General features: G+C 31.8%; 1 protein-coding gene across 1 annotated transcript; it reads left to right on the forward strand.

Moving 5' to 3' along the window:
* The first annotated feature begins 2,928 nt into the window (after nucleotides 1–2,928).
* Nucleotides 2,929–9,369, forward strand: LOC102612692 (ubiquitin-like modifier-activating enzyme 5). The gene is made up of 14 exons (XM_006485286.4): nucleotides 2,929–3,211; nucleotides 3,537–3,605; nucleotides 3,726–3,839; nucleotides 4,021–4,149; nucleotides 4,296–4,364; nucleotides 4,737–4,889; nucleotides 4,983–5,019; nucleotides 5,779–5,861; nucleotides 6,075–6,149; nucleotides 7,359–7,433; nucleotides 7,628–7,714; nucleotides 7,825–7,940; nucleotides 8,179–8,225; nucleotides 8,969–9,369. Exons 1-14 carry the CDS (start codon nucleotides 3,122–3,124, stop codon nucleotides 9,106–9,108), a joined length of 1,284 nt encoding a protein of 427 aa, XP_006485349.1. The 5' UTR covers nucleotides 2,929–3,121; the 3' UTR covers nucleotides 9,109–9,369.
* The last annotated feature ends 2,842 nt before the right edge of the window (nucleotides 9,370–12,211 follow it).

A 12,211-nucleotide genomic window follows, 5' to 3' on the forward strand; every position in this document is an offset into this window, starting at 1 on the left:
TATAATAAATTTTTTATTTGGACATTAATAAAAAGAAAATAATTAAATTACCAATTTAACCCTAAAAAATAAAAAAATTATATTAATTTTTAATTGTCAAAAATTGTATGCAAACTATCAAGTGTGCAAATGGTGCTTGCAAAAAAATTAATATAATTTTTTTATTTTCTAAGGTGAAATTGGTAATTTAATTTTTTTTATTAATGTCCAAACAAAAAATTATTATAAAAAGGGTATTATTGTAAAAGTAAGCCAAAAGAAATAAAAAGTAACAGTAGATGTATCAATACTTTAACGGCAGAGATGTTTCGAGGCATTTTAAAAAATATAAGGACTAAACGGACACTAATATTAAAATATAAAGATTAAATGAGCTTTTACCCACAAATGAATGGTGTGCTCATCATCCACAACACCCACGAGATTATTCCTAGGTGTGCTAGTTGAGAGTAGAGCTAGTGACAATGATTAATATAACTTTTTTACTCATCTTTTTTTCAATAATTAAATTCACAAATCTACTCGCACTTATATCCAGAGATTAATTAGAAAAAAAGATAATTAACATAATGTTATGTTTTGTTTGAAAACTAACAATTTCTTTTTATTTGCAAATCATCTGATCGCTTTAAGAATGATGTAAGCATGTATCTCAATGCTAGATTGAAAATATGCTCAGAGTAATATTTTTTTTAATACATTTGCATATATAATTACTTGTAAAAGACTTCAATCATTTCTCTGACGAATACAATTGACGTATTGTTATTAGTGGTGCTTTTTTTTTTAATCTTATTTGACAAAGTGTCAGCAAATTACTATGAGACAAGTTATTACATTATTATAAGAAAAAACAAATAACGTTGAAATGAAGCAAAAGAGTCCAAATTCGACACATTTCGACTAGAATACAAAGACCGTAATTGGAGGAAAGTGGAGGTTTATAATAGTTTAGAGGTATTTTGAGAATAATTAAATTATTAGTGGCAACTAAAATTAACCTAAATACTTTTCCTTTCAGGTTTTAGAAACAAAAACGCTACGATTTTGATTAAAAGTTGACAAAAAAAATTTATTTTTAAATCATGTAATCACTTTAAGAATGAGATTATGTAATACCTACTATCGTTGCTACACTAAAAATATAATTACTTTTGTTATGTTTTTAATCCAATTATACAATTCAGGTAAAACTATGCCAAAAACCTAAATCACTCAATCAAGATTCAAACAAACGAACCCTACTCAAGAATTGAACCAAAGAACAGCAAGAACAGAAGTAAAACTCCGAATCAAAGAACCTCTACTTTTCAAAGTCGTAGGAAAAAATGAAAAATATTATGAAAGAAGCTTAAAGAATTTGCCAGACCAAATACTATGTTAATTAAAAAGTTATAAAAGAAGTGATATTAGATCACAAATTGAGATCATGTTACGGTGTAACTATGGCACCGTATCACAATTGCATCTAACCGTTGGATGTAGTTAAATTAATGGGATCCACTGACATCCAACGGCTAGATGCAACTGTGGCACGGTGCCACAGTTGTGCCTAACGTTTGCCCCGCAAATTGACATTGGGTATCTAAATCTTTTAGGCTTAAAAGACACAAACAAAAAGCCCAAATTATAAAAAAACAACGGTAAGAGGAGGAAGTATATGATACATTAGAGGTAATATAATTAAGGTTCCGGCTAAGTTGGATCATCACCAATTTGGGGTCAATTAACCACAGCCGTTGGATCCTTATTTATTTTTTAACCGTTGAGATTATTAATACAAATTATAGGTGACTGGGTAAAACGGTTTAATTCAAAATTAAAATATCTTTACAATTTAATTAAACTTTTTATCTTCTTCTTCCTCGTCTTCTTCATACTTTCTTTATCAAGTCTATCAACATCCAGTTGAATTTTAACACGTGATTCATCCTCTAAATCCTCTGCATTCATCAAACTTTGATCCAAAATAGAATCTATCGACTTAAAAAACTTACTCCGTCTCTCGTTAACACTTTGAGGATATCTAGCCTAGATTTCAAATTGTGAATAAAACGAACAATGTTGGTCATTTCAACATTAGAACTACAGCCGCCATATTTCGCGCAATTAGAACTACAGCCCTCAGAACAATCCAAATCACAATCAGACACATAAGAGATCTCTTCACGGGTATCAAAGAATTGTTCATCTTCCTCTTTGTTAGACACAGCCGCCATATTTCGCGCAATTAAAGCTCAACCCATTGACTTAATCAAAATATTTATAAACAGGTGAACTATCAATCAATTCACAAACTTTCCAGTTAAATAACACAAATATTATGGTTAATTCAAGAAGAAAAACAATCCAATATATAAAATCAATCAACATATGCAGATCTTACAACAAATTAAACAACTCACAAGAATGATAAAACCAAAAAATTAACAACCGCATTTAGCTAAAATTACTAAGAAAATCGAACAAAAAACAAAACAAGCAAGTGATTTGCTGACCAGGGTCAACATAAAATTCTAGTCAAGCCCCTGCACCATAAATGTTAAGAGGATTCATTTCCACTTCTGAAATAACCTCTCCCTTACAAAAGAAAGCCCCTGAGTTCCCACTTGAAAAGGCAAATTCATGGCTGCACTGCAATTGAATAAAAATATATTTAAAATAAAATAAACTAGATGAAGAAAGTACGAAGAACATGAGGAAGAAGAAGATAAAAAATTTAATTAAATTATAAAGATATTTTAATTTTGAATTAAACTATTTTACTCGATCACATATCATTTGTATCAATAATCTCAACCGTTGAAAAATAACGCAGAGATCCAACGGCTGCAGTCAGTTGATTATAAGGCCGAGCCATTAATTAATTAATACAAATGTAACATGCATAATTAAATTTAACATAAATATATTAATTTTTTAAAATAAACAAATATATCCCACAACATTTTTTGCTTTATTACATGACTGATAGTACTTTCTATGTATTGTAGAATTCCTTCGGTGGGCGGTAGCTTTAATCAACTTCCGAAGCCGAAAGCATTTCCGTTGCTTCCAAAACAAAAGTGATTCCTTCTGCGGCGGAGAGACAGAGAGAGAAACGTATACAGTGAAAAGAAAAATGGAGGCTGAATTGAAAGATATGATCGACGATCTCGAATCTCTGAAGCGATCGTTACCTGACTCTTCTCTTCACGCTTCAATCAATAAGGTAATTTCAATATATCAATTTGGATCTACCATTTTTTTACTTTTTATTTTTTATTTTTTACAATGTAATTCACAATTATGAGCTGAATTTGATTCACGATCAATATTTATTCATCAACTGATTATTCCGTTTATCTTCGGTTCGTATAGTTTGCTGTCAATTGCAATGTATCTTGCGTTATGTAAAATTCGAAATTGAGTGTTTTAATTTTAAAAATGAACAAATAATTAATAATATTTATATGCAAATTTCGTGTTTTTTTGGTTCTTCAAGTTATACGAAAGGCTGCTTACAGTGATTAACATGATTTTTATGTGTTTTGCAGCTGGAATTGCGTGTCGAAAATCTCACAAAGATGGCAATGTCTGCAACTGCTCGGCGTTCAAAAGTCAAGGTTTTTGCTCTTACATCCCTGTCTTGCTTTTTTTCTTTTTTCTTTTTTCTTTTTTGACTGTTTGTATGATGGTTGGAAGAAGTTTATATTCTGAGACGTGTAGAGTGATGTTGGTGGCAGGATATGAGTTCTGAAGTGGTGGATAGCAACCCCTACAGCAGGCTTATGGCACTTCAAAGAATGGGTATTGTGGAGAACTATGAGCGAATACGGGAGTTCTCAGTTGCCATAGTTGTCTGTATTTATCTCCTCTTCCTTCTTAGTTCATTTTTTTCTTCAATTCATGATACATATTGTTGCATTTGATTTCTTTTTTTCTTTTTAGTTTCCCATTCCATGGTTATGCTATCCTTCATTATGTGTTGTCTGCTGAATTCTGATGTACTTTCTATTGGTAATCTTCATGAAATTATAGGGGGTTGGTGGTGTTGGGAGTGTTGCAGCTGAAATGCTCACAAGGTGTGGCATAGGTCGTCTTTTGTTGTATGATTATGACAAAGTGGAGTTAGCCAATATGAATAGGCTATTTTTTCGTCCAGAGCAGGTGTTGATTTACATATTTTTTTATACTCTTATATGCTGTGTATTTAAAGCTATTGTCAATATTGTCATTGTGCAGACCAGAAATTATTTATTTTTAGTCATATGACAATCTTGGGTTAAACTCTGTTAGTTTGATTACATTTCTAGGTTGGTATGACAAAAACCGATGCAGCTGTTCAGACCCTTGCAGACATTAATCCTGATGTTGTTCTTGAGGTAATTTTTTTACAGTAATTTTATTTTTTGCTGTTTCAACGGTCTTGAAAATTGATAATTTTCTAGAGTTTTAGTCCTCTATAATTTTGAGGGATTAACGACTATTTGTCTTCGCTTAGTTTCAGTGATTCATTGGTGTTTATGAGAAATAAATGTGTGGACTATTTCCTTTAACATATTGAGACAAAAGCTTTTAGGTGGGGAGAGGAGGGCATATAAATGTACCCGTAGATATAGATTCAGTGTGTGTAAATAGGAGAGTGTACTAGGAAAATTGTTTTATATTAATACACTTGTTTTTGGTCCTTGAAAGCTTATCTGAAATCTTTTCCTGTGTAGAAACTTATGCTGACCTGTTCATTTTGTTTTTAGAGCTTCACCCTAAACATTACGACTGTGCAAGGGTTTGAAACCTTTATGTCAAGTTTAAGAAACAAATCATTTCGCCCTAGTAAAGAAGGTAGCGGAGTGGATCTGGTTTTAAGCTGCGTGGATAACTATGAAGCAAGAATGGCTGTAAACCAGGTAAGGATGTTTGGTGTTTGATTATATTTAGAATTTTAGACATTCTTAGTTTTTGAAATAGTTTTTATATCTGAAATTATTATGGATGTGCAGGCTTGCAATGAGTTGAATCAAACATGGATGGAGTCTGGTAAGCAAAGTAGTTCTTGCATCGTTTTCCTTTAATTTAATTGCTAGTGAAGTCACTGCATCTTGTATGTGTGTATGCACGTCTGCTAAGTATCTTAAAGTTTTGCTGATTGGCAAACATGATGTTTTGAAAAGATTTATATTTTCTTCTCAAATGATTTATACATAGATTTCTTTGTACATTCACTTTTATTAAAATTGCCGGATTACAGTGTTTGATTTTACTGCATGATGTTTGTACATGTGGAGTGCATAGTATAACATTCATTCATTGAATATCTGGAATTCTATCACAACCAGTTAAGCTGATGCATTATAGCTGGACTTATTGGCAACCATTCAGCCTGAAACTAATTGTTTTGAGATTTAATCATTTTCTGCATGTCACGAGTTATTGAAAACCATTTTGTATTGATTCCTATAGCAAAAAGAACAAAAAATAATTTTGAAGTGATTCCCTCCACTGAAGCTCTTTGAACTCAACTTATGATATGGGCAGTTATAACCTTTGGCTTAGTTATTGATAATTTTATCCAAATTTTTATTGTAGGGTCACTTTCTGTGCATCTGTCTGCATGTGGGTAGTTGAATTTTGTCTTCTTCTCATTCTATTTATTTGGAGTTCAATGATCTTTTACATTTAGGTTTTCTTTGTAAAAGGTGGATTTTCTTGTATGCATAATTTGTACTCGACTTGTACCCCTTCAACATATGTCAATGAATTTGATCAATTTACTTACCCAAAAAGAATTCTGAGCAGGTGTGTCTGAGGATGCTGTTTCAGGGCATATACAGCTGCTAATTCCTGGAGAAACTGCTTGTTTTGCGTGTGCACCTCCCTTGGTACTTTTTTTTTTAAATTAAACTGAATTTAGGAGATTGTGGAGCCAATTTTGATTTACTATCAATAAACCTTTTTTTAGTTGAGAAATTTCCAAAGCCTGTATATATTCTGTGGTTGTTGCACTAAATCATATGAGTTCCAAAACTGTAAAATGGTCATCTGCTGTAATTAGGAATGTGAAATAAAAACATGGGATTATACTCTTTTTACAGGTTGTAGCATCTGGAGTTGATGAACGAACACTCAAGCGTGAGGGAGTGTGTGCTGCATCTTTACCTACTACCATGGTAATTTTTACATTCTTCCACCTTCTTTGGCTGCTTTCTTCTGCGCAGGAATTTGCACTATTCTGACTGGTTGTGGGCGGGTTATTTTAAGCAACCAGACAATTTTATCATTTGGAGTCAAATGAACTTGTTTGTGTTACTATTCTAATTGTTTGATTATTTACTATTGAAAATATCTATAATAATGTTAATGTTTTTCCAGCATTACATTTTGATCAAATTAGTAATGTTACTAAGGGCATCTCTAATGTAACACTAAACCTAACACCAAACCACCTTTTACACTATTTTTGGTGTAAAATGCTTCTCCAATGTAACACCAAAATGGTGTTATGAATAGTATTGCACCAAATATGGTGCAACACTATTCATTTGGTGCTAGGGAAAAAAAGTCTCAAATATCTTTATTACTTTTTCTTATTTACATATATGTCCTATTTTATATAATATTTTAAGTTATTATTATTATTTTTGTTATTATTTTAATTTCATTTTTTAATTTTTGAATATTATACTAATATTTTAAATAAAAAATATTCAACACAAAAATTAATAATAAAAATAAAATGCCAATAACATTAATTACTAGATTACATATTACAAAATTAAAAATACAAAATTAAATTAACACAAATTAAAAAAACAACAATTAATGATTGGATGCAAGCCCCAATACCAACCGTTGATATGAGGGTAGATGAGAATACTAGATTTTAAGAATTTCTTGCTCGACACAAACAAATCAAGGATAAAGAGGCTCACATTGCACTCCGAAATGCACTAATTGATCATTTATGAGATGAATTTAGTAATTCGAATAACTAGAGTATTATTATTGTTATTGTATTTTTCTATATTAATGTAATGTTTAATTTTCATAATGTACTAATTTAGTTAATTAAATGCAAATTTAATAATTTTCTATATTTTTTTTGTTAATCGATATAAAATTACTTATTACTTAAGTATCTATATTAATAGTAATATTTATTGTGTTAATTGAATTAATTCTTGAGAATTAAAAGAATAAAAAGAAGAATATTCTTTTTGGCGTATAATTTGGTGTAAATGGGTTGGAGATGAAATAGTAATTTGGTGTGAAAAAGGTACATTTTTGGTGTTGGTGTTACACCAAAATAGTGTTAAGCATTGGAGATGGCCTAACGTACTATGTTCTTATTATCTCATGACTTGCATTGAATTTTTCAGGGAGTTGTTGCTGGTCTACTAGTTCAAAATACACTTAAATATTTGCTAAAATTTGGTCAAGTTTCCTCGTACTTGGTAAGTCCTACATTAACTTGTCTTTCTCTATGCATCCATACCAGAAGCCTTTTCCAATTCCTCTTGCAGTTGACAACTTGACACGGCTCTAATTGGGTTTAATGATCATGTATGTTATATGCGGTCCTGAAAATAGTAACTATGTATTAATTATGCTTAGTTTTGTACATTTTAGCTTTATTTCTTGTTGACAGGGATACAATTCTCTTAAAGATTATTTTCCAACAATGGCAATGAAGCCAAATCCCCAATGCTCAAATGCTGCATGTCTGGAACGACAGGTATCATAAGCAAATGAAGCATTGATTTAGCTGAGGTTGATCTTATAAATCTACATATCCAGGTCATTTGTTTTCTGCATATATAACAAGAAATGTAATTTACATTGCAGAAAGAATGTATTCTGGCAAAGCCAGCAAGGGATGCTGCAGCTAAAGCCAAGATGGAGGCTGAAGCATCATCAGCTACAGAATGTTCTCTTCATGCTGATAATGAATGGAACATAAGGTATAGCTTTATTTCAATATTAACTTTCCAACTTATGAAAGTTGGAAATTAACGTGTCTTTTCTTTGCTGATATATCTGGAGCTCATATAAATTATGTAAAAGAGGGAGAGGTTGACTTTTTCAATAGGATTGAATTGTAAACTACAAACACTTTCTTTTTGGGGATGAAACTGCAAGTTTTGTGACAAAGTATTATCATCTAGTTCACCAAGTTGACTGATGTCTATGTTTTTTCAGTGTTGTAGATGATAGCAATCCAGATAGTGTAGAAGCCACAAGTGCAGGTACGCTTTATTTTTTATCCTCTTAAATGATTAAAAACGCAGATGCCTTTACGGTTTAGGTTTGCGTAGTTGCTTCTGAATTTGGTAAATAGCCTTGTAATTTTCATTTAAAAAGACTCTTTTCCGTGATCTTTCTTAATATCACAAACGCTAATGTAGAAGGTGCTTGGCAAAATCTTTCTTGATTGACTTCGCTTATATGTAGTAATAGATCTCTCTCTTTCCCTTCCCCCCTCCCCTCCCCCAAAACAACAAATGTATCAATCAAAAAGGGTGCTTTCTATGAAAATTTTCAAAATACGAAATCAGTATGGTAAAAGTGGCTGGCATATAACCAAGGCCCCTTCACCATTTGTCAAACCTGTTTACCACTGCAAGCAGAAACTCGATAATTGTTTTCTAGTTAGGTTGAAGAATACAGCACTTATTTTGCTTTTGTGGATTTCTAGTTGCTTAAAAAATCCAAGAGTATGACTCCACAGCCTGGTCAGAAGAACTTTTAGATATTCAAAATTAATTCATCGATATAATTGAATAGTAGAAGCAAATGCCTGTGACCTTAAGCTGGCTTTATGTTCCTGTACAATTTTATGCTTCCAGTTCAGTATTTCACTAAATTGCAGATAAGTGGTTATCGAAATTCAAGTTTCAGTTTACTTTCTTTTGTCGGCTTAGCAACCTCAAACAGTACGTCTGTTAATCTATCAGTTGTCCACCTTTCCTAATCTTCCTTTTTTGTTCAGATGCTCTTCCGGAAGGTCTTACTCACGAGCTACCAAACGCGGATGATTTTAAAAAGTCTCCAGCTCCTGGACCAACAGATACTTCAATTGATGACCTCGATCTTCTCCGAAAGCAACTTGAAGCCCTCAATGCCGATTGACATTGTACTCTAGCCCATTTAAGGGATTCCAGGTTTCGGTTCAATCTAGTCGAGGGCATGCAATCTAACTGTGTTTCAGTGTCTTAACCTCATTTTGGTTTCACCATTTACTTGTACAAATGGGGAGCGGCCAACCCCAAATTTTGTGCTTGTTAAAACATAGAAACCTGCAGCATGTTTCGGGTTTTGATCATTCTTAAATTTCCGTTGTTTTATTTATGCTAGAAAATTATACACCAATAAAAAATATTCATTCCCATTGATCGTTGAATTAATGAACTAGAAGTATGGTATTGTTGGACCAAAAATAAAATAAGTCTAATAAGGCCCATATAATAAATTTCCTCCCAATCAAACCCACAAAGTGATGGACAAATGACCTAGAATGATCTTTCTAAGTAATAAGATTTCAAAGCCCAAAAGGAGCCAAGGTCCTAGATTCCTATCCTAAGACAAATCACCTAGGATAAATCAACTAGGTGGCAAGGATTTAAAGTCCAAAACGTGCTGGTTCTAGGCTCTTATCCTAGGACAAACCTACTAAGTGTGAAGGCTCTTATGATCCCAAGGTCTTAGTAAAAATAACCTAAGGATAGAACATTTCTTCCTCTAATTTATAGATTTCCATCTTAGGATGATTCATTGATGATTCAAATTTTCATCCTAGGATGATTCTTTCCATACTTGGATAATTTATTTCCATCCTAAGATGATTTATTGATAATTCAAATTTCCATCCTAGGATGAAATCATCCTAAGGATAAAATTTAAGGAAAGTCATCCTAGGATGAAATCCTCCTAAGGATAAAATTTAAGGAAAGTCATCCTAGAATGAAATCCTCCTAAGGATAAAATCTAAGGAAATTTTCCTTAAAGAAAATCATCTTAGGATAAAATCCTTCTAATGATAAAATCTAAGGAAACTTTCCTTAAAGAAAATCATCCTAGGATGAAATCCTCCTAAGGATAAAATTTAAGGAAAAATCCTCCTAAGGATAAAATATAAGGAAAATTTCCTTAAAGAAAACCATCCTAGGATGAAATCATCCTAAGGATAAAATTTAAGGAAAGTCATCCTAGGATGAAATCCTTCTGAGGATAAAATCTAAGGAAACTTTCCTTAAAGAAAATCATCCTAGAATGAAATCCTCCTAAGGATAAAATTTAAGGAAAAATCATCCTAAGGATAAAATTTAAGGAAAGTCATCCTAGGATGAAATCCTCCTAAGGATAAAATTTAAGGAAAGTCATCCTAGGATGAAATCCTCCTAAGGATAAAATCTAAGGAAACTTTCCTTAAAGAAAATCATCCTAGGATGAAATCCTCCTAAGGATAAAATTTAAGGAAAAATCCTCCTAAGGATAAAATATAAGGAAAATTTCATTAAAGAAAATCATCCTAGGATGAAATCATCCTAAGGATAAAATTTAAGGAAAGTCATCCTAGGATGAAATCCTCCTAAGGATAAAATCTAAGGAAACTTTCCTTAAATAAAATCATCTTAGGATAAAATCCTTCTAATGATAAAATCTAAGGAAACTTTCCTTAAGGAAAATCATCCTAGGATAAAATCCTCCTAATGATAAAATTTAAGGAAAATTCCTCCTAAGGATGAAATTCTTGGAGAAAATCCTCTTAAAGATATTAAAAATAGTAATAAGAAAGTCTAAATTTTTTATTTATTTAAAAATTTTAGACTTGGGGGGCAACTGTTGGACCAAAAATAAAATAAGTCTAATAAGGCCCATCTAATAAATTTCCTCCCAATCAAGCCCACGAAGTGATGGACAAATGACCTAGAATGATCCTTCTAAGTAATAAGATTTCAAAGCCCAAAAGGAGCCAAGGTCCTAGATTCCTATCCTAAGACAAATCACCTAGGATAAATCAACTAGGTGGCAAGGATTTAAAGTCCAAAACGTGCTGAGGTTCTAGGCTCTTATCCTAGGACAAACCTACTAAGTGTGAAGGCTCTTATGATCCCAAGGTTTTAGTAAAAATAACCTAAGGATAGAACATTTCTTCCTCTAATTTGTAGATTTCCATCTTAGGATGATTCATTGATGATTCAAATTTCCATCCTATGATGATTCTTTCCATACTTGGATAATTTATTTCCATCCTAGGATGATTTATTGATAATTCAAATTTCCATCCTAGGATGATTCTTTCCATACTTGGATAATTTATTTCCATCCTAGGATGATTTATTGATAATTCAAATTTCCATCCTAGGATGAAATCATCCTAAGGATAAAATTTAAGGAAAGTCATCCTAAGATGAAATCCTTCTGAGGATAAAATCTAAAGAAACTTTCCTTAAAGAAAATCATCCTAGAATGAAATCCTCCTAAGGATAAAATTTAAGGAAAAATCATCCTAAGGATAAAATTTAAGGAAAGTCATCCTAGGATGAAATCCTCCTAAGGATAAAATTTAAGGAAAGTCATCCTAGGATGAAATCCTCCTAAGGATAAAATCTAAGGAAACTTTCCTTAAAGAAAACCATCCTAGGATGAAATCATCCTAAGGATAAAATTTAAGGAAAGTCATCCTAGGATGAAATCCTTCTGAGGATAAAATCTAAAGAAACTTTCCTTAAAGAAAATCATCCTAGAATGAAATCCTCCTAAGGATAAAATTTAAGGAAAAATCATCCTAAGGATAAAATTTAAGGAAAGTCATCCTAGGATGAAATCCTCCTAAGGATAAAATTTAAGGAAAGTCATCCTAGGATGAAATCCTCCTAAGGATAAAATCTAAGGAAACTTTCCTTAAAGAAAATCATCCTAGGATGAAATCCTCCTAAGGATAAAATATAAGGAAAATTTCATTAAAGAAAATCATACTATGATGAAATCATCCTAAGGATAAAATTTAAGGAAAGTCATCCTAGGATGAAATCCTCCTAAGGATAAAATCTAAGGAAACTTTCCTTAAAAAAAATCATCTTAGGATAAAATCCTTTTAATGATAAAATCTAAGGAAACTTTCCTTAAGGAAAATCATCCTAGGATAAAATCCTCCTAAGGATAAAATTTAAGGAAAATTCCTCCTAAGGATGAAATTCTTGGAGAAAATCCTCTTAAAGATATTAAAAAA

The sequence above is a fragment of the Citrus sinensis genome, chromosome 4, assembly GCF_022201045.2.
Source record: "Citrus sinensis cultivar Valencia sweet orange chromosome 4, DVS_A1.0, whole genome shotgun sequence".
NCBI classification, from domain to species: domain Eukaryota; kingdom Viridiplantae; phylum Streptophyta; class Magnoliopsida; order Sapindales; family Rutaceae; genus Citrus; species Citrus sinensis.

What these genes read in the sequence shown, in the direction of transcription:
- LOC102612692 (XM_006485286.4), top strand. Translation starts at nt 3,122, where the DNA reads ATGGAGGCTGAATTGAAAGATATGATCGACGATCTCGAATCTCTGAAG. An exon ending in TATTTTTTCGTCCAGAGCAG is followed by an intron (nt 4,150 to 4,295) that starts GTGTTGATTTAC and finishes TTACATTTCTAG; the next exon opens with GTTGGTATGACAAAAACCGA. An exon ending in GATAATGAATGGAACATAAG is followed by an intron (nt 7,941 to 8,178) that starts GTATAGCTTTAT and finishes ATGTTTTTTCAG; the next exon opens with TGTTGTAGATGATAGCAATC.